The following is a 23,475-nucleotide window of genomic DNA, read 5'->3' on the forward strand; positions in this document are numbered from 1 at the left end:
ATTAGAGCTGTATCGGGCTCTCCCTCTTCATCACCAAAAAGAAAAACCGACCTCTTGGCCCTCATGTCGTCCTTGACCATAGCTCTCGTGCCCTTCACCAAGCTATATGAAGCGCTCAACGATTCTGCAAAAGACCAAGTAACTCTACTGGCCCATATCCAAACGCAACTTTCCTTCATTGAAGGATACATCACAGCAAAGGAACTTAAACCACCCATGGGAGAAGTTCCATCGCAATCTGGTCACCTCGTCGTTTGCACAAAGTGCTCGAGGCCCACCCAAACCGAAGAGCCAGTAATCAAAACCTTTCAATTTAAAGGTAACTCGGCCAAAGAAGCCACGACAGTCACCACCAACCAAGTAAAAAGTGTGCCACCTGGTCGGAACGCAGTGATAACAACGGAAGTCCTTCCAGCCAGTTCGACCACACAGAAACCAAAAGAAAAAACAAAATCTTTAAGTACTAAGCCCTCGCGGTAACCCCCAATTAACTTGGGAAAAAGCAACCAGAAAACTGTGACCAAGCCTCAACTGAAGAATGAATGTGCAACCTGGTCCCTTGACCAATCCATCCAAAAAGACGACGTCACACTGAGAGGGCCCCTGAAGGCGAAGACTAGCAGACCTCCTACCAGACTTAAAATCAACGAGGATAGTCTGACTTCCTCATTAAAACAATCCTGCCTACCTTTTGAGTTTAAATCCAGTGATCCTACTCTTCCTTTTCAACCAAAGCCCTCACGCACTATCACCAAAGAAAAGAAGGACATGGACGATACCATCTGCCCAATCACGGAAAGTGGGCTGATGGAGGCCGCTTTGAACGAGACAGAAACCTGGGAGGATTGGGACGAGGTAGATCGGAAGCCACCTCAAAAAAGGAAGAGAAAAGCAAACAGCCAATCCCCTGCACCATATGCGGAATGTCTTGACCACAAACAAAAACATGAGAAAAAAAAGTGCCCTCTTAGGAGCAAACAAGTCCAATCTTCTTGACACTGGAAGAGAAGAAAATAAACCTCTTGGCTAAAAACAAAGACAGAAAATTGTTTCAGTACCCACCGGCTAAGAAAACGGAAAAGCCTCTGGAGCAGGCCAAGTCCAGGTCACACCCTTCTAACAGGACATAACCAACGAGAGGCGATTCTCAAAAACCAAAACAGGAATGACCAACAGAAACTTCGACTCACTGGCACTCTAGAGTTCACAGAAGTTGCCACAGGGAGGAGCGCGCAACTTCTAGAAACAGGAGCCCAAAAAGGCACCAAAAATCAGATCAGACAACTAGACCCTCGTGCACACCAAGATACCAACGGATGTCAAACTCAAGAGGGCCCCGAAAGTCAAAGCACGCAACCACACGTAGTGACAAAAGCAAAGACCGACAAGCTAAAAGAGATCTCATAAGACGCTCTGCCAGGTCTACTAAAACCCGTACTTTCATTTTGAAAAGCACCGGGAAAGAAGACGCTGATTTCATCCTCAACAGAAAAACCATCCGAAAAATCTTGCTTCTGGTTCCAGCATTAAAAACTTTATCCACAGAAGATCTTACAATTGTGGAATTTCAGGACAAAAAGAGTTGAGTGTTTATTTACACATACAGTCCGAAATCATAAAAATCGCCTTAACAAATGCTAAAAACAAACAGAGCTCTAGGATACGATCTCACAGATTACATAAGTAACGAAGGCTGCAAACTCGAAGAACACTCATTAGATTGCTCGGAGAGACGCTCTCGAGCCACAAAGAGGAAAGTCCATGGCACCAACAGTTCCACATACTTCAACGATCGGGCCTCGTCATCCTCAAACAGGCGCTATCCAAGATCCACCTCGCGGAAACCGAACGAGGGCCACCGTCCAAGCTCCTTAGAATTGGAAAGAGTCCTGCCTGGCCCCCAGAAAAACTGGAACATCACCATCGAACAAGAAATCCCAACTAAAGGAAAAGAGAAGCCATCAGATGACCAGAAGCAACCTAGCCCCAAGGAAGATCCAAACCGTTGGGCCTGGCTGCTCAAAGCCCTGTCAATAAAACAAAGATCCTAGCAATCAAACATAAGGCAATTTAACAAGGATGCCTCTGGTCAGTCACCAAACACAGAACCGACTACCAACCTAACCTTGGGTTCCTGGAACACCCGAGGTTTTACTCACCTGACTTACTCTTCTGATGTAAACCTCGGATCATCTGACATCTGGTGTTTTCAAGAAACTTGGATCCAAAACAAACCAACGATAGAGGGCTATGCAACCATTTCTTCCTCAGCCCTGAGAGGAGTCTCAGGCAGACCAAGGGCAGGATTACTGATCGCTCTGCGCATTGGATCCAACTTTCAGTTCCTCAAAGTAATAAAGGAGGAGCCACACATCTTGGCAGCATTGATCCAACGAGGCTACAACCAACAAGACTCAAGTAAACAAAAGAAAACTACTTACTAGTAAACCTGTACTGGAACCCCAAAGAATGTGCAACAGCACTTTATATTGAAAATATTCTGAAGGATGCTCTATCAAACGACCAAATTGATAGCACAATCATTTGCGGTGATTTAAACGTCAATATTATGGACAACGAATCTGAAAACTCCCAATCAAAACCTAATATCTTACAATTGCCAGAAAACTCCCTAGAAAGAGGAAAGAAATGGGCGGACCTGATGGACTCCTTTAACCTTCATAACACCCACTTCTTGGGCAAAGTTCCTTACCCGGTTCTCCCCACTTGGGAGTTAGCAAGAAGGCATGCTACCCTAGACCACGTCTATCTTTCTAGAAACCTCTTGCCACAGGTCACAGGTTTCGAGATCATTAGAACACGCAACAGTGACCATAATCTCCTGAAAATGACATGGACAGCTCCCAGCCTCGACGTCCATGAACGACCAACATTGAGACCTACGCCAACTCCACACGTTTAAGGCTGAAAGGTTCACTCATTACGACACTAATTACAAATTACCGTCAAGAAAAAGCTCGGGAGAACGCAAAAGAGGCAGGCAGCCTCACAGACTACTGCCCGCTACTACAACCATACCAGATTCGAAAAACGGGTAACCGAAATAAAGTGAAGACTCACCACCACAATAACTTGACCCTTAGAGAAAAAAGGCTGGAGATGAGACAAGCCATAAGAAAGGCCAGATGTTTTCCTTCATCCACTAACAGAGAAACAGCTCGGACCGTCACAAACGCTTCCAAAAACTGGCTAAAATGCTTTAAACTCCAGCTATATCAAGATGACTCCGAGCAAATGCTGCAAGTACTGGCTGGCAAGCAAACAAAGGCTTTTTGGTCATTGATTAATGCAAAAAAATCATCAAGTGAGGACGCTTTATCATCCAGCGTTCCAGAAGAAGCCTGGATCGCTCACTTCTCCGCCCTCTTCGGCCCACCCGACAAGGGGATGGAACCTGGCAAACACTGAAGTATCCATTGGGACATTGATCCTGACCCAGCTTGCATCGAATCCAAAATCAAGAATTTAAAATCATCACGAGCACCCAGCCCCCGATGGCCTGTCAAACATGGACTTAAAATCAAATCCGGCAAGCTGGTCTATCTTGATAGCTGAAATCTTTGAATCGTTCACGGCAACTAGATCCACTCCAATGTCATGGAAGACAGCAAACGTCGTGCCAATTTACAACTCAGGTGACAGTTGTGAACAACTACCGCCCGATAGCACTCCTTGACTGCATTGGAAAACTTTTTGGATCCTTCCTACTCAACAGCTTCAAAACCTGGGTGTCATCTTCAGAAGGGTGGGACAATTTCCAAACTGGCTTTAGAAAAAACCTCAGTACCATGGCAAACATATTCACCATCAACATCCTCAAGGCCAGAGTCCAGGAAGGGGCACCCCCCCTGTGCCTGGCTTTTATCGACTTGCCCAAAGCATTCGATAAAGTAAACAGAGAAAAGCTATGGACAAAAACTTACTAACTGGAACTGTCCCCCCTCTTTGCTGAATCCAATTCAAGAACTTTACTCTGAAACATCTATGAGAGTGCGACTTAATGGCACAGGGCTACTCTCCTCTTCAATTGGTACAACCTGTGGAGTAAAGCAGGGATGCCCTCTGACACCGGCACTTTACAATGCCTACACTGGCGACTACCAACATGCCGAAAGGAATGTAAAAGCTTTCCCCACTTCTTTAGGGTCTGAAAAAGTCAGCAGGTTGCTTTATGCAGACGATATCATCTTAATCGACCAAACGAAGATAGGGCTCCAGCAAAAACTGGACAATTTGATGGAATACCTGCAAACCAACGACCTGGAAAGCAACGCCTTGAAAACTAAAAAGTGATGCGACTGACAAAAACGGCCAAACGAAAAGCTCCAGAGGCATGGTTCTTCAATATCATCCGCCTCGAAGAGGTGGAATCTTTTAGATATCTGGGCACCATGTTTAGCAACAAAATTAATGAGCAACCAATGCTAGACCTCCTGATCAAAAAAACAAAACCTTGACATACCAACTGATCATTATGGACAAGAAATTTGGTCGCTTTTCAGTTAAGGCGGCAACCAACTTTTACAGAATGAAAGCGGTTCCAGCGCTTACTTATGGCGTGGCGACCAAGTTTGGCATTTCAGATTCTATTTGGCCGAAATTGGAGGGTTCCCTTTGGAAAAAAGTCCTCCGACTACCAACCTCTCCCACAATAACTCTGATAAAACGAGAACTCGGTCTTACCTCACTTGAAGGCACAGTATCCCTTAACAGCTTGATGTTCTACAGAGAAGTGAGATCATCTGTGGAGAAAATCTACACATTGATCCAAGAATAAATCGAGAAAGGTTCAAACAAAACGCTCAAAACCTGGATAGATAAAAACCAAACTATCCTAAAATCAATAGGTAGTTCAGAGAACGAGCTGCTGGACAATCCGGTAAAAACGGCTAAAAAATTGAAAGAAGCAGACTGGTGCGAGACCCAACAGAAAGCTCTGAATTACAAATCTGCGGCCCATCTCCCACCTTTTGCCCAAAAAATAAACGAGCCCATCAGCTACCTTTTGAAATTTCCGAATAAGACCTTTCGCTCGACTTTCTTGAGAGCAAGATTGAACATCCTAAAAACTAATGAGGTCTTGAAAGCCCGAGGCAAATCTGCGTCTGACTCCTGCCGTTTCTGCCTGAATCAAGAATCAAAGGAGAGCCTAAAACACCTGATTCTCCATTGCCCAGGAACCACTGGCAACAGATAAACCCATCTAGGTCACCTCTATTCAAAATTTTCAAGACTGGATGAGGTCTACTGGTGGTCATACTTGATGAATGGGCTAAGTCGAAGACCAGTAATCGCTTTGGTAAACTTTTTGCACAGTTTGAACTTGGACGTTATTAGTCAATGATCAGAAAGACCTGGAAAGGACTTAGCCCTTTGATAAGCAACTGGAAATCTAACTTGGAAAAAAAAGGATTTTCTTCTTTTTGTAAAAACTGTTAATTCAGTTAACACAATAAAAAATAAAAAAAATAGGTTGAAACAAGTCCAAAACATGTTTTCAATAGGGCTGCTGTGTGCTCACCCGGCATTAAAAGGCATCTGATCCAATCCGAGACTCAAGCATGCTGGTCAGGTGTAATGCGGCATACAGTTCTCCTTGCACGTGGCATGTAGGAACGGGATGCCTCAGCAGGTCCCTGCTAGTTCTCGTGAGACCCGGCACCAGCGCGCAAGGAGGAGAGTGAAAAGTTTGAAAGCAGGATACGATAAGGAGTGCAGGTGTGCACCAGAATGAGATGGGGAAGAGAGCCTGGTAGGAAGCCATTGCTAGAGGGTGCTATTGATGATGAGCAAGAAGAAATATGAATGAGAAAGGGTGAGAGTGGGAGGGTAGGAAATAAAGCAAGAGTGTGAGAGGAAGGATGAGAGGGGATAGATAGAAGGAGTAAGGTGGGAAGTGCGGGTGGATGGGGTAGAGAGAGAGGTGGTGGTGGTGTGGCTTGGTGGGGATAGAATTGCATATGTAAAGATTATCCTTTAAAATAACGCATGTAATCTCCAAGCATGTCGTATTATACGGCAAGCAAACAATCTATATTCGCTGCTGCAGCATCATCTTGCCCAGGGAACGGCTTCGAGTATTTATGAAGGCTTGCTGACAAATCAGCAGGCAGGCTTGGCCACGCATCAGCGGCTACCTTCATTGCGAGCTCAGCTTGTTTACATGGGGAGCTGCAGCTTTTTTGCGCATCAAACCCATCACAAGCGAGGTGGCATTTCTAATCCGCGAAGCCAGGGACGGTTAAAAACCAGCGTTAGGTTCCAGCAGAGAGGGAAAACAAGACAGATGTTTCTCTGATGCTATGAATCTCGACCGCATCAAAGCATACGGTATGAAATGGCGGAAGCACAGCCCTACTGGAAACAAATCAAGGCCCAGCCAGTGCTCCGCCCAGTACATCCGTAAGCGTCGGCCAGTTGCCATGCCAACGTGAGATTGCGCCCAAACTCCCCTTTCTCTCTTACAATAGCAATGTTTTGGCATTCGGTGGAGCTAGCGCACCACTAAATACGACATAACCAAAAATAGGTGTGGCCTGAAAAACTACAACTCAGAAAATAAGAGCACGTTTTATATGAAACATATGGTCAGTAAGAATTAAATATACTACACGTCACACGCTGGTTCCTGTGTGTTTTTAATCAAATGTATATATTTCCACCAGGGGTGTTGCTAGGTCTGGAAAAGATCCTGGGATAAGCTAATGTCAGGATGGCGGGACTCGGGGCTAGCTACAGCCTTTTGGTTGTTGCCCCTGAGCTTCTATCCGGGGGGTACAACCAAAAGACCCTGAGCTACAGCCCCCACTCACCTCCCTAGCAACGCCTCTGATTTCCACACAAGTTGTTTTAGAGGATGCACAACTATTCCCTTCTGTAGCAGGAGAGCCCGGGTGACATCAGTGAGGGGACCTAGGGGCCTACGAAACCTTCTTTAATATGAAAAGGTTACTCCTCTGCAATGTTGCAGCCTTTTATTGCTGCACAGGGGAACTGTGGCAGTGGGGAGAGCCACTCTACCCACATGAGAAAGCAAGTGCCAAAACAAGTGTCAAATCCCAGGTTCTGAGTAAATGTAAAGGTGAAAATAAAATAAACTCAACATCAAGAGGCAATATACCTATTAAAAAACACATCACAGACTAAAGATTCGGCAGACGGTACCGTTGCCTATCCTGGAATCGGATCCAGCCTCCATTTTTTACGAAGCATCACCTATAATTACGTGATTAACTATTACCCATCACGCGAGAATATGATATAATACATGCAGGTAGGATTTAAGGAAATTTTCTATCTCCAATGGCATTTCCCAAACAGCCCTTTCTCCACACTAAGGAAAGGTTTCTTGAAGTAGAGCTCTGAAGTGGCATTTGCTGAGCGATCCCATTGGCATTCCACAAACCACATTAATGACGAGCATTGGCAAGAACAACACTTTTGGCTTTTGTGTGGGCATGGGATAGGAATTTTCCAGGCACTGCCATAATGGGATGACTTTGCCCTACGATGGCAACAGATGGCATAGGGTGTTAGTAGTTAGTACTTGGGCATAGTATGCCAGTGACTATAATGCCTTGTAATGCCTTTACAAGGGCCAAAACAGTTGGCTATGCCAATATTATTATAATTGGAATTCAGCGCAACTAACATATGCAAGAACAAACATACTACTTATGAATGAAGAGGCTGAAGGCACATTTGGCTAAGGCAATTCACTACACCAGGAGCTTGTTTATAGCTCCAATTAAGCCATGCCTTTTTAGAACACGGATTAGAAATAAAATGTCCATCCCCTTAAATGAAAAGAGTTGGTACAAAGATTTCAGGTTTGGCCTTTTTGGGTGGGGCGCTGCATGTATTTGGTAGAAATTGACGTAGCAAGTAGCATGGCCATGAGGTCAATCGTGGGTAAAAAGCAAAACATCTCCCACAGGCTGTGTGTGTCCCTTCACATCCCATCTTCTTCCTAACTTCACTTCCCATGACAATAGTTTTGGCTTATAGGCAGCGCTTAGAGAGCCACCTGATAGCAACAACTAAAAAGAGAAATTGACTGCGGAAAACCTTTGTTTTCAAAACCCCAAGAGTGAATGGCAGGAAGCAGCCTAGAGAATCTGGTTTAGGTCGAATTGACTTGAAAAAAAAGATTGAAACGACCAAAGGTTCTAAAAATGCTAACACCAAAAGTTCGATCCTTTGGTGGTAGCATTGAAAAAAAACGGGGGCTACTCCACTGTATCCTGTACAGTTAGGTACTTTAGTGAAGACTGGCAGCAGATGGGGCATAGCTTACATGCTGCACTGGGTGGGGAGGTGTAAGGAGAAGAAAGCGGGCGACTTCAGCATCCTGCTGCGCACTTACGAGGAAAAGCATAAAGAAAGAGGCTTCACTTTTAACTCATCTCCGGTGACTATTTGCCCATAGTCTCAGTAGACCACTAAAATGGACTGCCAAAAGAGCAACACATAATGAAGACGATAAACAAAACTGACTGACTGAAAAAAATCAGCCACGTATGGCTATTTTAGGTCATCGTGAACACTGGGCAGTATTAGGAATTCTGTGGTAATCCAGTGGTAAATCGATTACCATTACCACCACTTGGTCCCGTGGGTTTACCACAGGATTACAAGTGGTGGTAGGGCAGTGTAATTCCCCATGTGGATTTACCACTGGCAGAATTACCACATTGTAAATGTGCACATTTTTTGACATAACGTGGCAGATTTACCTCCAGCTTGTTGCTGGAGTTACCTCCCCCACTTTAACTCCAAATGTATAATTCTGTGGTGTGGGGAAAACTGTGGTAATTTTCGTTAACACCAAAGAAAGTGGCGGTAATGGAATTACCACCACTTTATTCCCCGCTCTGCCGAACTTGCAATGAGGCCCTGTATCCGTGAGACTCAGGCTAAAGGCCTTGGACAGTGGATTTGTGACGCGGAACCCGGAGGAGAAAAATGTCCAAATGTGGAAAGAGATAACAAAAGAAAAAAAAAGGAAGCATTACCTCAAACACATTTACATCTAAATCAAACATATACACATAATCCTTTTGCTCTAAAACAGTTTTAAACTTGGTATTTGTTCACTAATGGCTTCATTAAGAGTTTTGGCGCATTAGCTCTGGTAAAATCGCTGAATTCTTTTACAGTTACAGTATGGAGTGTGCATTTGCTAATGGGAAGGATCTGCAGACCCCCACTCTGGACTCTGGAACCTCCTCCCCCTTCAACCCCAGACTCTTCCCCCTTGCTTCTACATTTCAGGAAGGAGCTAAAGACCCTCCTCTTCAAGGATTTGAAACTCCCTAAAACCTAGTCCACAGAACCCCCACTCCCCACCTAGCCTGAGACTGGGTGATCTGTTCCCCCGGTCTCCTCCCCTAGTTGCTTGTACATCCCTTGTTGACAAATTCCCCACCCTCCTCCACCCCGGTGGTTAGCTACCCGCTCGCTTGCTTCTCTGCTTCCCTCACCAGGTCCTTCCCTCTATGATTTGTAAAGTGCTTTGCTGCTTCCCAAATCTAGGTCCGCGCTCAATAAATAACAGAATAATAATAACGTTTTTCTCCTTTTGGGGTCCCAACGGGCTCTGTGAAGAAAGCCAAGAAATGTCATATTACCACATGCAGTATATGTTTTGGTATTTGTGGATTTTGGGGATAAATAAAGATTTTAATTTCTCTTCTCACGATTTCTTTTCATAACGATAGAGGGGAAAAGAAACTAAAGCATAGAACATTGGAGACACTGGAGCTAGCAAAATGCAATGCACAGAAAAAATACTGTTAAAACGTAACATGCTGATCATATTGAACAAACTGCTAGATATTTTACCAAGCAATGTTTGAGAGCAATCATCATCTTTACACTTTGTGAATATTCGAACAAGACCAGAACAGTAGCCTGTTGGGTTATATCATTCACTTTTGATAGCCGCTAGCTCAGTTACCTCTGGAGAGTAGCTCAGCAGTGAGCTGACTGCTAATCAGAAACATCAGGCACCTAGCGTTTATCAGCACCTACTGAGACATCTGTGATCGTCACGTTCTTAACTGGCAAATTGAGTCTTTCGAATAAAGAACAGGTATCTGGAATACGTGTATTCAGCCCTTCAGATAAGGGGTGTATCGACCACTTTTACTCCCTGAAAATAGGCAAATACTGTCAAGGGAGTAAAAATACTCCCAGCAGAAAATAGGAAACAGACACGTAGGACCGTGTGCCCCTGCTTACACACATGCAGTTCCATGGATACGTTTGGCCCAGTAGTGCACGTAGTACCACAGATTGCAACTACTAATATAACTGTCTGACAAAAAAAGTAAACATGCATCTTTTAATGAGCATAAATAACTAGGTTCAACGAAACAATGATTACAAAAATATGTCTGTTTTGCAGTTAAAACATATTTGTACCCGCTTATAAGATATTCTCATTTGGAATTCGACTTACATTTTTACTCCCTAAAAAATAATTTTATTCCCAACTTTAAAAAAAATAGCAGTAAAGTACTCCCACTTCCAGATCTTATCTGGAGCACTGCGTGTATGCATAGAAATCTGGGAATAACCCGTTTCTCTTGAGTGCCAGCATTCCACTTTACGGCGAATTTGTACCACTAATTTCAAGTGTGCTACAAAAAAAAATACATGGTCGGGTACGAAGTGGTGAATTGTCCATAGGCCTCCCAGTATGGAAACAGCATTCCGGATCAGCAGATTCCTGTATGCTAGGCTTGGGGCCTGGTCCTGCCAAGGAGAAGAAAGTGTTGGTGAGCAGTCAAAGGCTTCCGTTAACAGCCATATGTTTAGACGTTCCTTGTAGGAGGTAGCTTGGCAGGGCTCTGAGCTGAGGGCCCAAAGTATTCCTAAGGTGTGCGGCATGAACTCTTACTGTTGTGAAACACAGAACAGTAGTCCAGAAGAAGGAGGAGGGGTGATAAAATCAAGATGTTTCTTACACACCAGTGCTTTCTCAAGGTACACGTGGAAATGGCAAAAACTAAATCTTGATTTCCAACTCCATTTGTCCTTTTCACTTGCACCGCGGTAAAGCATCTCTGTGTGGTTAACACAGTAGTTCGAGCAATAGAACTCCCTCTTGTGGCATGCAGCTGCCCGTGTTCTATTTGCACTTCACATTCTCTATGTCCAGACTCCGGGACACAGCGAGGGCCAGCATGAAGATAACCTTCCCCTTTCCCACCATTTCTTTCATCAGGCAGCACATTGGTTCTTCGCATGGGATCTTCCCCCTCTTTTACATTTCTACCACTCTGTTTTTTCCTTATGACCACGATAGGTTTACTAAGCCTTAATTTCCAAAAGTAACGCATCGCCTTTTGATGTAGTGTGGGGTTAGCGGCACAATGCACGTAGGGCAATTTGTTCTGAAGGCCTTAAACAACGAACATGGGCTTTTCAACTTAAACATGTGCTCCAGCAATAGCCAGTGTAATTCCTTCAGGCCTGGCAAATGATTTCCTCAGCTTAAGGCTCCTTGCCTAGATCTTGACCTTTTCTTTCTGTTCAAAGATTTTTATTAGTTTGACATAAAACCTTGACCTTTTCTAACTCATAAGTGTTTTGTTGGTTATTCGATGTAGATGCTATTGCAGTATTGTAGAGGGGCTCAGATGTAGACACTATTGCAGCATTCTAGAGGGGCTGCAATGTAAATGCTGTTGCGGCATTCTAGAGAGGCTCCGATGTAGATGTTATTTCAGCATTCAAGAGGGGCTCCGATTTTATGTTACTTTTATTTTTATGCACTTTTAAAGCGCTCACACAGCCCGCGGGCATTGATGCGCTGTTAAAGGAATGGTTTGTTTTTTAGTTACATCATTGTTTTTTTTGTCTTAGTTCCATATTTATAACGCGCTTAAATACCCAGAGGTTTCTAAGCGCGGACCCGTGGATCTAATCTGTTTTGCTTCGTGTCATCTTGCTTCCAAGGCGAGCACGTTGCCGCTGAGCTATCCTCTTGGGACGATGTAGATGCTATTCCAGCATTCCAGAAAGGTTGTGATGTAGGCACTATTGCAGCATTCGAAAGGGGCTCCAATGTAAATGCTATTCCAGCATTCTAGAGGGGCCGTGATGTAGGCGCTATTGCAGCAGCCCAGAGAGCTCTAGTGAGTTAATTGATTGCATCATTGGCAGCATATTCTTGAGTGTCACAATTGTAAGTCGGACTGAATGACAGATGAAATCTGCTTGGGAAAGGAGATGCGGGAACCAAACCACACTATGGGGTTACTTCCTTTTCTAACAGTGTTGAGAGCCATACGTAGCTTTTGGGGCGTCTTGAATGGAAATGTATCCCTGCTGTTGCCGGTCAGTGGAATCTCCATGTTGGGCCTACTGAGACACACAAAGATGTCCTTCATCTGAAAGCAGATGTGGCTCAAGTATTCTGTAATCTTGCTTTGATGATGGGGGTCAATCTCCAATCGCAAGGGGATGTGCTCATCAAATTAATACTTTTGAAACTGGATTTGATGGTAAGTGATTACCTTTGTCAAGAGATGCACGATAAAAGGCAAAGGAGATAGTGAGGAACCTTTTTGAATGGCAGACTTGATGCTTCTGAATGAGGATCACTAGGGTCAATTCTGATTTGTTGGGCCCTTGTCAAATACAAAAGATCGAATCCACTGAAGGCTAGTTCCCATCACCTCTGCAAACTTTACTGGGCAATGTAAAAGGATGTCATGATTGACTGTATCATGCTGCTGACACAATGAATAAGTGATGTTTGGTCTGCATGTGTAGATGGAAGCAGATCTTCCCCGATGTTTGCAAGGGTGGACTATGTGGTCTGAATCCTAACTGGCAGTCACAGAGTGTTGTGTTTGTTTCAGTGAAGGAATGGAGTTGTTGCCTTCCTGGGTCATACTGGGGAAAGAGGAGTTCGGATGTAGTACAATGCGTAGGAGAATCCGTGGGGGTCCATCAAGCTTTCATGAGCAGGAGAAATATTGAGCAATGTTTGTGGAGTCTGGGGCTGATTGGGAGATGTTTTCAGCACTACCATAATATATGTGGCTCCATAGTTTGTCCACTCTAGTGAAAGGATGTTGGACAAGTGTCCCTTGGCAAATAAGAGCCATTTATTTTCTCAATTGTCTGAAGGATGTGTGTGATGTTTATTGGAGGAGGATAAGGCACACAGAATCACAGGAGGGTTGATGGGGTTGAATGGGGGATCCTTTTATTATATTATGGATGGCAGTACACATTTACTGTAACTTGGTATCAAAGAGCTAGCTTGTTGTAGTCTCAGGTTTAGTGATCGCCCAGTGAATTTTGAATAGTCAGTTTTTCTGTCCAATCATTGCAGCTTGCATAGTATGTTTTTTTCATCTGCAAACCGCTCTGTTGTATCACCTTGTGTAGATTTTGCAATGTGTTTTGTTGGCTGTGTTGTTAGATTTCTTCCAACTCCATTCGAGGTTCAGTTCAATCCTCTTCATAATCATCAAATTCAAGTTTAACTATTATCATACCTCTGATTCCAGTGTTTGGAGCTTTCACGTAGGCTGACGCCACTTCATCTGAGCAATTATCAATTTGGTATTCAAGATTTCCACAAAGCTGTCTTGCCCTTTGTTGAAGGGGCAGCACTACACCACATTGCTCCTTGGTTTTAAGGGGAATGCAGAGGTTCTTTAGTTAAGATGATATGCCGAATTAAGGAACGGTTCAACCATGGCAAAAGCTGAATCAGTAGATCTGAAGTTTTGAAAGCCATGATAAAGGCTAAATCCAGTGTGTGGCTGGGCCTTTTGATTATCTGGGGAAACCCTAGTAAATCTACATTTTCTGTCACTGCGTAAGCTCAAATATTTTCTGGCCTATTAACCTAGAGTTTGGTGTCTCCACAGCATGAGTATCTTTTCTGATAAGGATAGCATCTAAAAGGCCACATGAGTGATTTCCTCCAGGAAGGAGGTGTTGTATTCATGTGTTCTGTATCTATATTGACTCAGAAAGCAAGCCTATGAACATGTAGGAAAGCCAGATGTCCAAAGGAAGAGTATGACCGATTGAAAATCACATGAAAAACAATAGAAATTAGATATGCAAGTTTAGACATGGACAAATCATGAACACCAGTCTTTTAATAAATGTATATGTTATGCTGAGGATTTATTAGAAAGTTAATGACAATGCAACTTGCCAATAGACAAGGCTGAATTTGGGTTGGCATCCCACATGCCCATTGAACGGAATCAGACCACTGATCCCACATACATGCAACAGGGCAATACACATCACATCAACCAAGGAATACGGGAGATCAGCCACTTGTAGTTTGGTCTAGCGACACTCACAAACATGCATCTAGCCAGTACACAACGCATCAACCAAGGAGTATGGAAGATCTGATTAATTCAGTCCAGCTGCTCTCTCAAACAAAACTGCAACAGCAATAACCCTCATCAACAGATCAACAGAGACAGCAACCAAATACTTCAATAATACAGGACCAACAATCTTTATCCTCTAACTGATTCAACATCTTATATTACGAGCACAATGAACATGGTAGCAAGCTGCTTACAAACACACTGCAATGACTGAACAAGGCCACTTCTCACTTCTTTATCCATGTCATATACGCCCACATCAGCAGCTAACTAGGACCTCCGAGCGCTGAGCTCAACTGATCGATCTTGGGCTCTACCTTCTAGATAGATACACCCAAGGTTTCTACAGATACTACCCACCTAGAATCACAGACATTCAAGGCTCGTGTACCTCTGGGCTTCAAGAATCAACACCACACTATTCACATCTGCCTTTACCTCTATCCCACTAATAATCACCACCGCTCTTCTTGCAAGGCCATGTGCATCGAAGCCTCCAAAATGACAGAAGTGTGCACTGCATGACCACTTTACATTACATTTCTATCCAACTGTCCAACACCCATCCTGGCCACAAATCATTGTTTAATTCAATTTAATTATTAGAAAGTACCGGCCCATTTAATCACAGGATAAAGCAGCTTTTTTTTTTTAAACATGAGAGGTCAATACCAATGTGGTGACTGACCCTCTGTTTTTTTAATGTCGTCGTTTTTAGAGAATCCATTGCCAAAATTATCGGCTGGAGTATCAGATATCAGACGGATCAACTATTTTTCGTTTGCTCCCACACAGGAGTGTGTCGAGGGTAAGCTTATATGTATAGTGTACATGCATGGTTCCATTGAATATGGATGGTAGAAACGAGTAGATACATTGGAATGCTACTATTGTTCCTTCAGATTGTGGAGTTTCTGAGGCCAGGGGCCTTTCCTTGAGTGTTGCACAAGAGGAATATCGCACATATGGATGAAGTGGAGTATGTAAGTTTATCCTATATACACCAGGTGGTGGTTGATGTGCTTTCCTATGATTGAGGATTGTAATTTAGGAATATACATAAGAACAGAGAATCAATTGTCTCTGTTTTCCACAGGTTTTCCGCTACTTGTTGGCTGCCAGTGGAGGATTGATTACATCTACCTATTCGCTTTCCCTAGAGTTTATACTGGGGGTGAGTAGGTGTTTATGTGTTCACTAATTATTACACATGTGACAATATTAGTCACCGTTAGTAAGAAATAGGGATGACACCAGATCCTGATGGATTTTTCTGTATGTTTTTTACTAGAGTTGAATTTGGCCTATACCATACCAGAAGGGTGGATCAAGTATATCCTGCCCTATGTCCTGAAGAAGGTCTTTATAAGAAGGGAGATAATCATCTTTAACTGGACCGAAACACGTGTTGACAACTATCTAAATTGTCTGGAAATTAGAAACCAGACTTGATACGAAACCTGATATTAAGGACTGGGTCACCAATATATGATTGAAATCTATGGAAAGTTCTGTGTTAAGAGTATGAAGACACAGTATATGAAATGCCAAATTGGTTTTATTGTTGAGGAGGTTTGAATGAGGAAGTATGGGTTTGAGACTGAATGTCAGAGAGATGTTGACTAAATGAATTGATCTTTTTAAACTATACATGACATTTTTGTTATTATAGGAATATTGATTAAAATGGAGATTTTCTGAGTAAATTGTGTCATCCCGTTCTACTAGTCACCCTCTGTTATATATGCAACACCCATCCTGGCCACAAATCATTGTTTAATTCAATTTAATTATAAGAAGGTACAGGCCCATCTAATCGCAGCTATCTCACTGCAATTAGTGAAACTGACGTTTTGCTGCATTTTTCACAAGGTTGTTTAGGGGGTGGACCTGGTTAGTTGTTATAAATTGATTTTGAGGGTGCTCGAGTTATGAAGACCAACCCCCACATAAATAACGCAGCAAAAAAAAGAACAATTCGGCGAAAACGCACATGCAATCCTTTGGGCCTGATCCTTTTAAGAGTGGTGACATAATGTAAACACACACTTACTGGAACATAGAGGTCATTTGTAAACAATATAAACAAAGCACGTGCAACATTGGAGTTCAAATGTCAACATTGTAAAGGCAAACCTGGTGTAACAAGAAGGTAAGCACCACGGAGGCCCAATGTAAACAGGGTAAACACAACATTTGAGTTTCACTGTGGACACTCACCATCTGTATGGGCTTCTTGTGCAGGTCCCGCTCCGTCACCAGCTTCTCCTGATCAGTGACATAGAGGCCCTTCTGCGCCAGGGCTTGGATGACGGCATCGTGCCCCAGGAGTGGCTTGGCAGTGTCGCTCTTGAGGATCAGGCTCCCGGCCCGGCAGTAGAGCTCGGCAGATAGCAGCAGGTTGACGACAGGAGGCTTGATGTGCTCCTGCTCATACTGATCAGTGTAGAAAGGTTCGCGGAGCTCGTCAGGGACATTATCTAGAAGAAGAGAAATAATCAGGCATCATGACCAAAACTCTTGCCATATTTAAGCACGTGACAGGTTGTAAAGAAATGAAGCCTAACAACAATTGATTGATAGGCCTCAAAATATACACTTGCCACTAGCCATTGGGCAGTAACAATTGTTCCTTGGCGAATAAGAAATGGTGTACTGTGTGCATGTGGAAAACCAAGGGCGCAAGTGATTTCTTATGCCTGGCTAGTAGCTTGCAACTTGAAATTTCGATCCATACATGGCACATTGTCTGTAAATATAACGAGTGGTTAAAATCTGACATGCAGTATCAACTCTTGCCTCCATGTTGCCTGTTTTATTTACCCAGCATTATAGGATCTATTTAATACCACCTGCACATTCTTTCTGGCACATTTTCCTGCACTGCCTGGTTTGTAACCTCCATTTCTGCTGCCTGGTTGCTTTTGCTTTAATCTCTCCGTCAGACACTTTCCCTCATGGGACAAGTGAAACCTCTCTAACCTCATCCTGCAATCCCACTACAATAGCTGTGATGTTTCTTGCATTTGAAGCCCGCCTTTTTCCCCATTCTCTGGTTGCTAGCCTTACTTCCCAAACCCACCCTTCAAATGCTACATAGCCAGGGAGTCTCCATCCTGCCCATTGCACTCTGTCGAGTCCCCCTAATTCTCCTATCGTTCCTCTTTCCTGGTGGGACATACTTCCATCTGCATTTATCCTTGTTGGTAGTAATAAGCCTGGTTTCTTGCTCCACTGTCTTGTGGTTTGGCTTTTACGTTTAACCACCTTTTTTCAGCTTCTTACGCCAAAACTGGGGCAAATGAGGCATTTGTGCTCTCAATTTGTTTTTACTTTGTCCAGGTATGGCCAATGTACTGCTGCTTCAACCCCCTCCATCGCTATACCTGCTTTCAGCCAAAAGTATTCTTCCCCAGAAGGGATTTTCCTTGGTTATCGCTCTGGGGACCACTAGTTCCCCAGTCTCACTATCTGGGAACATAGCGGCTTCCGCAAGAGATAGACCATAACTCATCAAACAACGTGAATCTAACAATCAGGTACGTCCAAACCTTGAAATTCTTCTACTCCCCTGACAATCTGTCACACCATCCATTCTCCTATCTGTCATCCATGTGCTGCTATTAGGGTCCTAGCCACTCCCTAGCTACCGTCGTGCTGGCTAAAAACGCACACACATTTTAGAAATCCTTCCTATCTCAGACTATGGTTCCCCAAAGGGCGTTCATCCCCACAGCATTTCGAGGCCATACCAATGGCAGTAGGCGCTATACAAATGCCATATAGCATAGCATAACATTACTGGGCCCTGCTTCCCCTCTCTCTTTACTTCTTTGCTCCGTTAGCAATACCAGAACACCTTCACTATCTTCCAAAACTGCTGCACTGCAAACCGCACAGCAAATTGTATTTCCCTCAAATACACCAAAACAGTCAACCGTGAAATGCTTCCCATGTACCCAATATGCCAACACTTACATTAACTTCGAGTCTAAGAAAAAACTCAAGAACGTCCTATGCGTCACTCACCATTCTAGCACCTGGAGCCCTATTCTCCATTTGTATCTCATGGACCTTAACTTCGACTCCATAAATAGCAGCTACAGGTGGTCTGTCCATCATTGGGTGCCCCTCCACTCCCCCTAACGATAAATATTTACAACTATGTTACCATTATGGTGCAAGGCAGTCACAATAATCTGCTTAGTTCCCTTTTATCTGACATACTGGAAATCTCCAACCCACTCTTATCGCCTGTGTCGCCTATGGTTGTTTCCGGCCACCTACCCACCCCAGTGATGCGCACCAACCCTCTTTCCCTGCCTGCCATGGGAAGGCTGGTCTTTCCTGCAACCGGCTCCTTCTCCGTAGACCTTTTGGGCTTGATGTTACTGGCATTACTGAATACACCAAAAGAATACTTAATTGTGGGTACTTAAAGAACTAGGTCAGCTGCCAAGCATGGCCCTAATATTCATGACCTTCTCCACAAAATCAACATTGATATTTTAGCCATCACAGAATAATAGTTTTAGAACAACTTTACAACATTTCTTGACATCTTCCTTCCCACTGGGTGCACAATCATTGCTAAAAACAGGCCCCATTGCTCCAATGAAGGCACTGTGTTAATCCATTTTACCTACCTCAACTTTGCTGAGCTCCCAAATAATCCCTGCTCCTCCTTTAAGGACCAAAGCTTGCAAATGCTCCCTCAATCACAAAAACAACATATCCCTGGGTGTCAGAAAGTTGAATAAGACCAGCCTGTGGCAACTATGGCGAGTTTCCTTAGATTCTATTCATGCTTTATGTTTTTATGCCTTTGTATTGTCAAGGGTTTTGACCCATGTTGAATCAATAGACTGGGTAGATGTGGGGATGAGCTGTCGCCGCCCACATTCACGCCAGAATCCAGGAGAACTGCGCAGCTTGCGCACACCAAAATGGTCACCTAATCTGCCACCCACCAGTGCAAAGAAAGATGGTTCTTTTCAAAATCCGTTTTTATTGATGTCAAAAAGTTGCTAAAATCATGGGCACAGACCACTAAAAAGATACAACCTTCTTGTGGGGGGTTCCAAATCACCACTCTACTGTAAGGATGCCATAAAAACAATGTTAAGCAAGGATCCTATAATATCAAGCAAAAGACCACTATTGAAATGCATCAATTCAAGACAGATCCCAAAAATGGGTGCAGTACCAGCTTTGTCCACAAACCGGCGCTAGCGGTCTAAACTCTGACAGGAGAACTGCTACTTCAGAAGCTAATCAGCCTCCTGAGACAGCTGGAAACCTTCAAAGGCCCGCTGGTTAATTAAAACTCTTAACCACCTGCTGTTCCCAGAGACAATCTGATTGCATTAACAGGCCAAGAGGCTGGGAAACCTTCTCACCTCAGAGAGGCACACAACAGCCCAGGAGATCAAATGGACATGCTAACCAAATGCAGAGTGGCCCCCTGGCCTGCTGACCTCAGCCGACACAATAGACCCTTGCACTTGAATGGGGTATGTTGATTTTCAGTGTGGACTGTAAACAGAGCCCTGCCTGGCAGAGGAGAGACATGTGGCACTCCCAAGTTTCTGGGGGAAGGGACCCAGACACTTTTGTGGAATCATATTGCAGCAAATATATGTTTAAGTTAAATGCTTCTAAAATATTGTATTAAGCTTACAAACATGTGCAATTTGGAGAACCTCAATCTAAGAAATGTACCCACAATTCAAGACTTGATTCGACTTTGTACCATGTTCTGAGGCAAAACCCCGCTATTTATTGATATTACAGGCACCGGGTTTATGCTAGAAACCTAGTAAATTACTGGAATGTGTGTAGAAGGAGGGTGTACATTGGTGTAATTTTTTGATACAAATTTAACCTTGGTAAACCAATTAAAAACAAAATTAAGTTGTCATTTTTTAATGCAAGCCCTCAGGAAGATCAGAGTCGGACAAGCATGGACCATAAGGAATCTATAATATGTACATGTAATTTCAACAAATTGTGTATCTGGGAAATATGTATTTGGATCAGAAATAGATTTGTGTGCACATTGACAAGGGGAGTGTCTTTCTGTAAGCCATAAAGATGACACAGAACCCAGCTCCCCAATTAAGGAAGAGAGGAGGAACTGGCCAATGATAAGTTGAGAGGGTTGGGCATGCAGAATTAGCCGACCCACCCACTTTCTAAACACATAAAAAGAGACTGCTGGGACAGGTAGAGACACTCAATTCCCATTTTCTGCGGAGCACGCTGACTGACGAATTCACATCCAGAACTCCAGAGACCTAGACTGACTCCAGCTAGACAGAGACCAGAACTTAGAACTCTGACTCCAGAACTCAAAGCAAAGGCCTAAACCACAAGCTGAGTTCTCTTCAGCAGGCCTCAAAACCAACCAAACTATTCAACAGCCGGGCGAGCTGTTTAAATTCTTTGCCAAGAACTTTTGCAAGAACCTGTAGCAGTATCCAGAAAGCAGTGCTGTATCCGGAACCAGAGAGAACCACAGAACAGACCGTTGTGAGCAGAACCGGTGCCTGACAGACCCCGAGAGCAGAGCTGACCTAGATAGCCGAGACATCAGAACCACCCGCCGGAAGTACCGTCCAACCTGACCAGACCATGACGGATTATTTCAAAAATATAGTGCGAGTACTCACTGTGCAAAACCAATCTCTTAGTTAAAATAATCTAATCCAAACTATTTTAGCCTATTAGAACTGCCTCCTAGAATCGTGTCATTCTGTCATCTTTAAACCTGAAAACTGTCATCTGTCATTCTGAGCTTTAAAATCCGAACCGTTTGTGATAGAAGCGAGACTTTTATTTTGAAGTTGAGATTCTAAGCTTTCCCACAAGCTCTAAACCGACTTGATACTCCTCATACTCCCTCCGTAATTGCGCTCGACGCACGCGACTAATTTGCAGCGATTTGACATTTTGTTTAATTTCAGCCACGTGTAAAAAGATTTGTACTTGCTTTCGTTTGCAACCTGACAATCATTCATAGAGCATTGCTAAAGTGATTCTGAACTAATACAAAGTAGCTGTCACCCACCCTGAACCTCTAGAGGGAATTAAAATCGTTTTAGCATATTTTTCACTTCTTTGCATACCAATCAAAGTATATTGCCTGTGTTTAAAACTCCTACCTGTTTTCCTCTAAGCTTGCTAGGGGGGAACTGAATTATATTTGATTGCATTCCTGAGAACTGTGTGCTTTCCCGGGGGGGGTGGGGAGGGGGGTGAATTGTCAAAGAAAAGTGATTACATTGTCTTTTGTTGAAGTCATATCAAGTTTATTTTCTGTACTGCATTTTCATTCATCATTGCATTGTCCTTGAAGCAATAAAAGCATTCTCAGCTACTTTATCCTCTCTCTATCACTTCAAAGCCATCAAAAGAGTGTACCACTGTAACATTATCTATTGTTGATCACTATCATCTTCACAAGTGTGCTATCAAATATTAATTTACTATAAAAGTGTGATAGATAGATATTGTTTAATTTTCAAATAAACCTTTTAATTTGCAAAACAAACCTACTTCTTGGCTCAGTGGGGTCAGGGGGATTCTAAGAGAGGGGTGTTATATAAGGGTTGTCATCCAGAGTAAACGAACTGGACATAAAAATACGTCAATAAGGGCTTCCATCAGCATCCCAGACTAGGCATTGACTTAGCTGTAGTGTTGAATTGAAGTCGCTTACAGTATGCAGCACCTTGTCCCTTATTCACTGTGACTGACCAGTGTTTATTTCTGACAAATACGTCTATACAGTTTTTGATTGCACTCCGTTCTGTATTAGCATTCATACAGTAATTGGTTTCACTTGACTATGTATTACTTTCATACAGAGTAATTACACTGTTATAATTCGCAATTTTATTTTTGTATAGTCTTAGGTTTTCCTTTAAAGTATGTGCATACAGAGTGTTTTCTGTTCTACAGCATCTGTCATTATAGCTTTGCCAACTTCTGCCAAGGATGAAATGATTCCCTCTCACTTCATTCCCTCAACACGTGTTTCTCCGTCTTGTAAGACGGTTCTTCAGGAGGGTTTTCTTCTTGTTTGTATATTTATAGAGAGTTTATGTCCTGCATGGTCTGTTCATAGGCTTGTGGGGAACAAGAAAAAAAAATATCAAATAATTTGCATTTTACTGAGCCCTTTATATTTTTAATTGTCATTTCTTTCTGTTTAGCAGATTGAAAAGACCAGATACTGATCTAATATACTTTCTTGCAATGTGTTGGGCTTTCCATCAGAAGATTAGTATTAAGTATCATTCTAATTTCTGTTGTTGATTTGGCCCGTTATTTGGTTTTGCTGCTGTTATTATTCGTCTCGTCTCTCTAGCCGTTAGGCATGCAAGTATGAATTTGTTTTCTGAAGTGGAAAGAGACAAGAAAATAATCCAAATGTGAGGATACTCGGATAATGGGTCCTGTTGTCGTGTGCTCTCCTATATCTAACCAATTGTGCACAAGAAGGGATTCTATTTGCTTACCGCATTTATTTTCGTTCCGATGGAATCATGCGCTACCTGTCTTGGAAGTCCGATCGTGGTTGCCGATACGGATTATCTTAAATGGCTGTTTATTTATACAGGTAATTGCGTCGTGGCTTGATGACGTCATTATGTTCCGTTTTGTTTCCGCTGCGTTTGCACAGTGATGTCATAGTGTCTGTTGCGCGTATGGTTGACAGGAAGGCTTGTGAAGATTCCGTACTAGGCCCAGTTTGTTACTCAACTTAAAAATAGTCAGAGAATACTCCTCATTATCCAACATACAAGGCTACGGTCTGCAAGATAAGTATAATTAATGAAAATGCAAATAAGCATTTGTGTTACTGGTTTCTTACGTAGCACTTAATTATTGGATTTTGTCATTTAACTTCAAGTAGACATATGTAATGGTTTCCGCATTAATACTGGCATTTTTTAATTTTCAAATGCTTGTTTATGGGAAAAAGTATAGTGTATGCTCTATTTATATAGCGATTATTTCAGTTGACCGAAAAGCTCAGTCTGATGTATTCCTGGTATCTAGTGCTTTT

At 43.1% G+C, this 23,475-nt stretch overlaps 1 protein-coding gene across 4 annotated transcripts in view; it reads right to left on the bottom strand.

The window, feature by feature from the left end:
* Positions 1 to 23,475, bottom strand: part of CAMSAP2 (calmodulin regulated spectrin associated protein family member 2) — an 820,267-nt gene that overhangs the window by 606,325 nt on the left and 190,467 nt on the right. For all 4 annotated transcript variants that reach the window (XM_069641228.1, XM_069641227.1, XM_069641226.1 and 1 more), the window contains exon 2: positions 16,623 to 16,882. In XM_069641228.1, the coding sequence (XP_069497329.1) occupies positions 16,623 to 16,882 (260 nt within the window). The remainder of the gene's footprint in view (positions 1 to 16,622; positions 16,883 to 23,475) is intronic.

The sequence above is a fragment of the Ambystoma mexicanum genome, chromosome 1q (genome assembly GCF_040938575.1).
Source record: "Ambystoma mexicanum isolate Mex_15411 chromosome 1q, UKY_AmexF1_1, whole genome shotgun sequence".
Lineage (NCBI taxonomy): Eukaryota > Metazoa > Chordata > Amphibia > Caudata > Ambystomatidae > Ambystoma > Ambystoma mexicanum.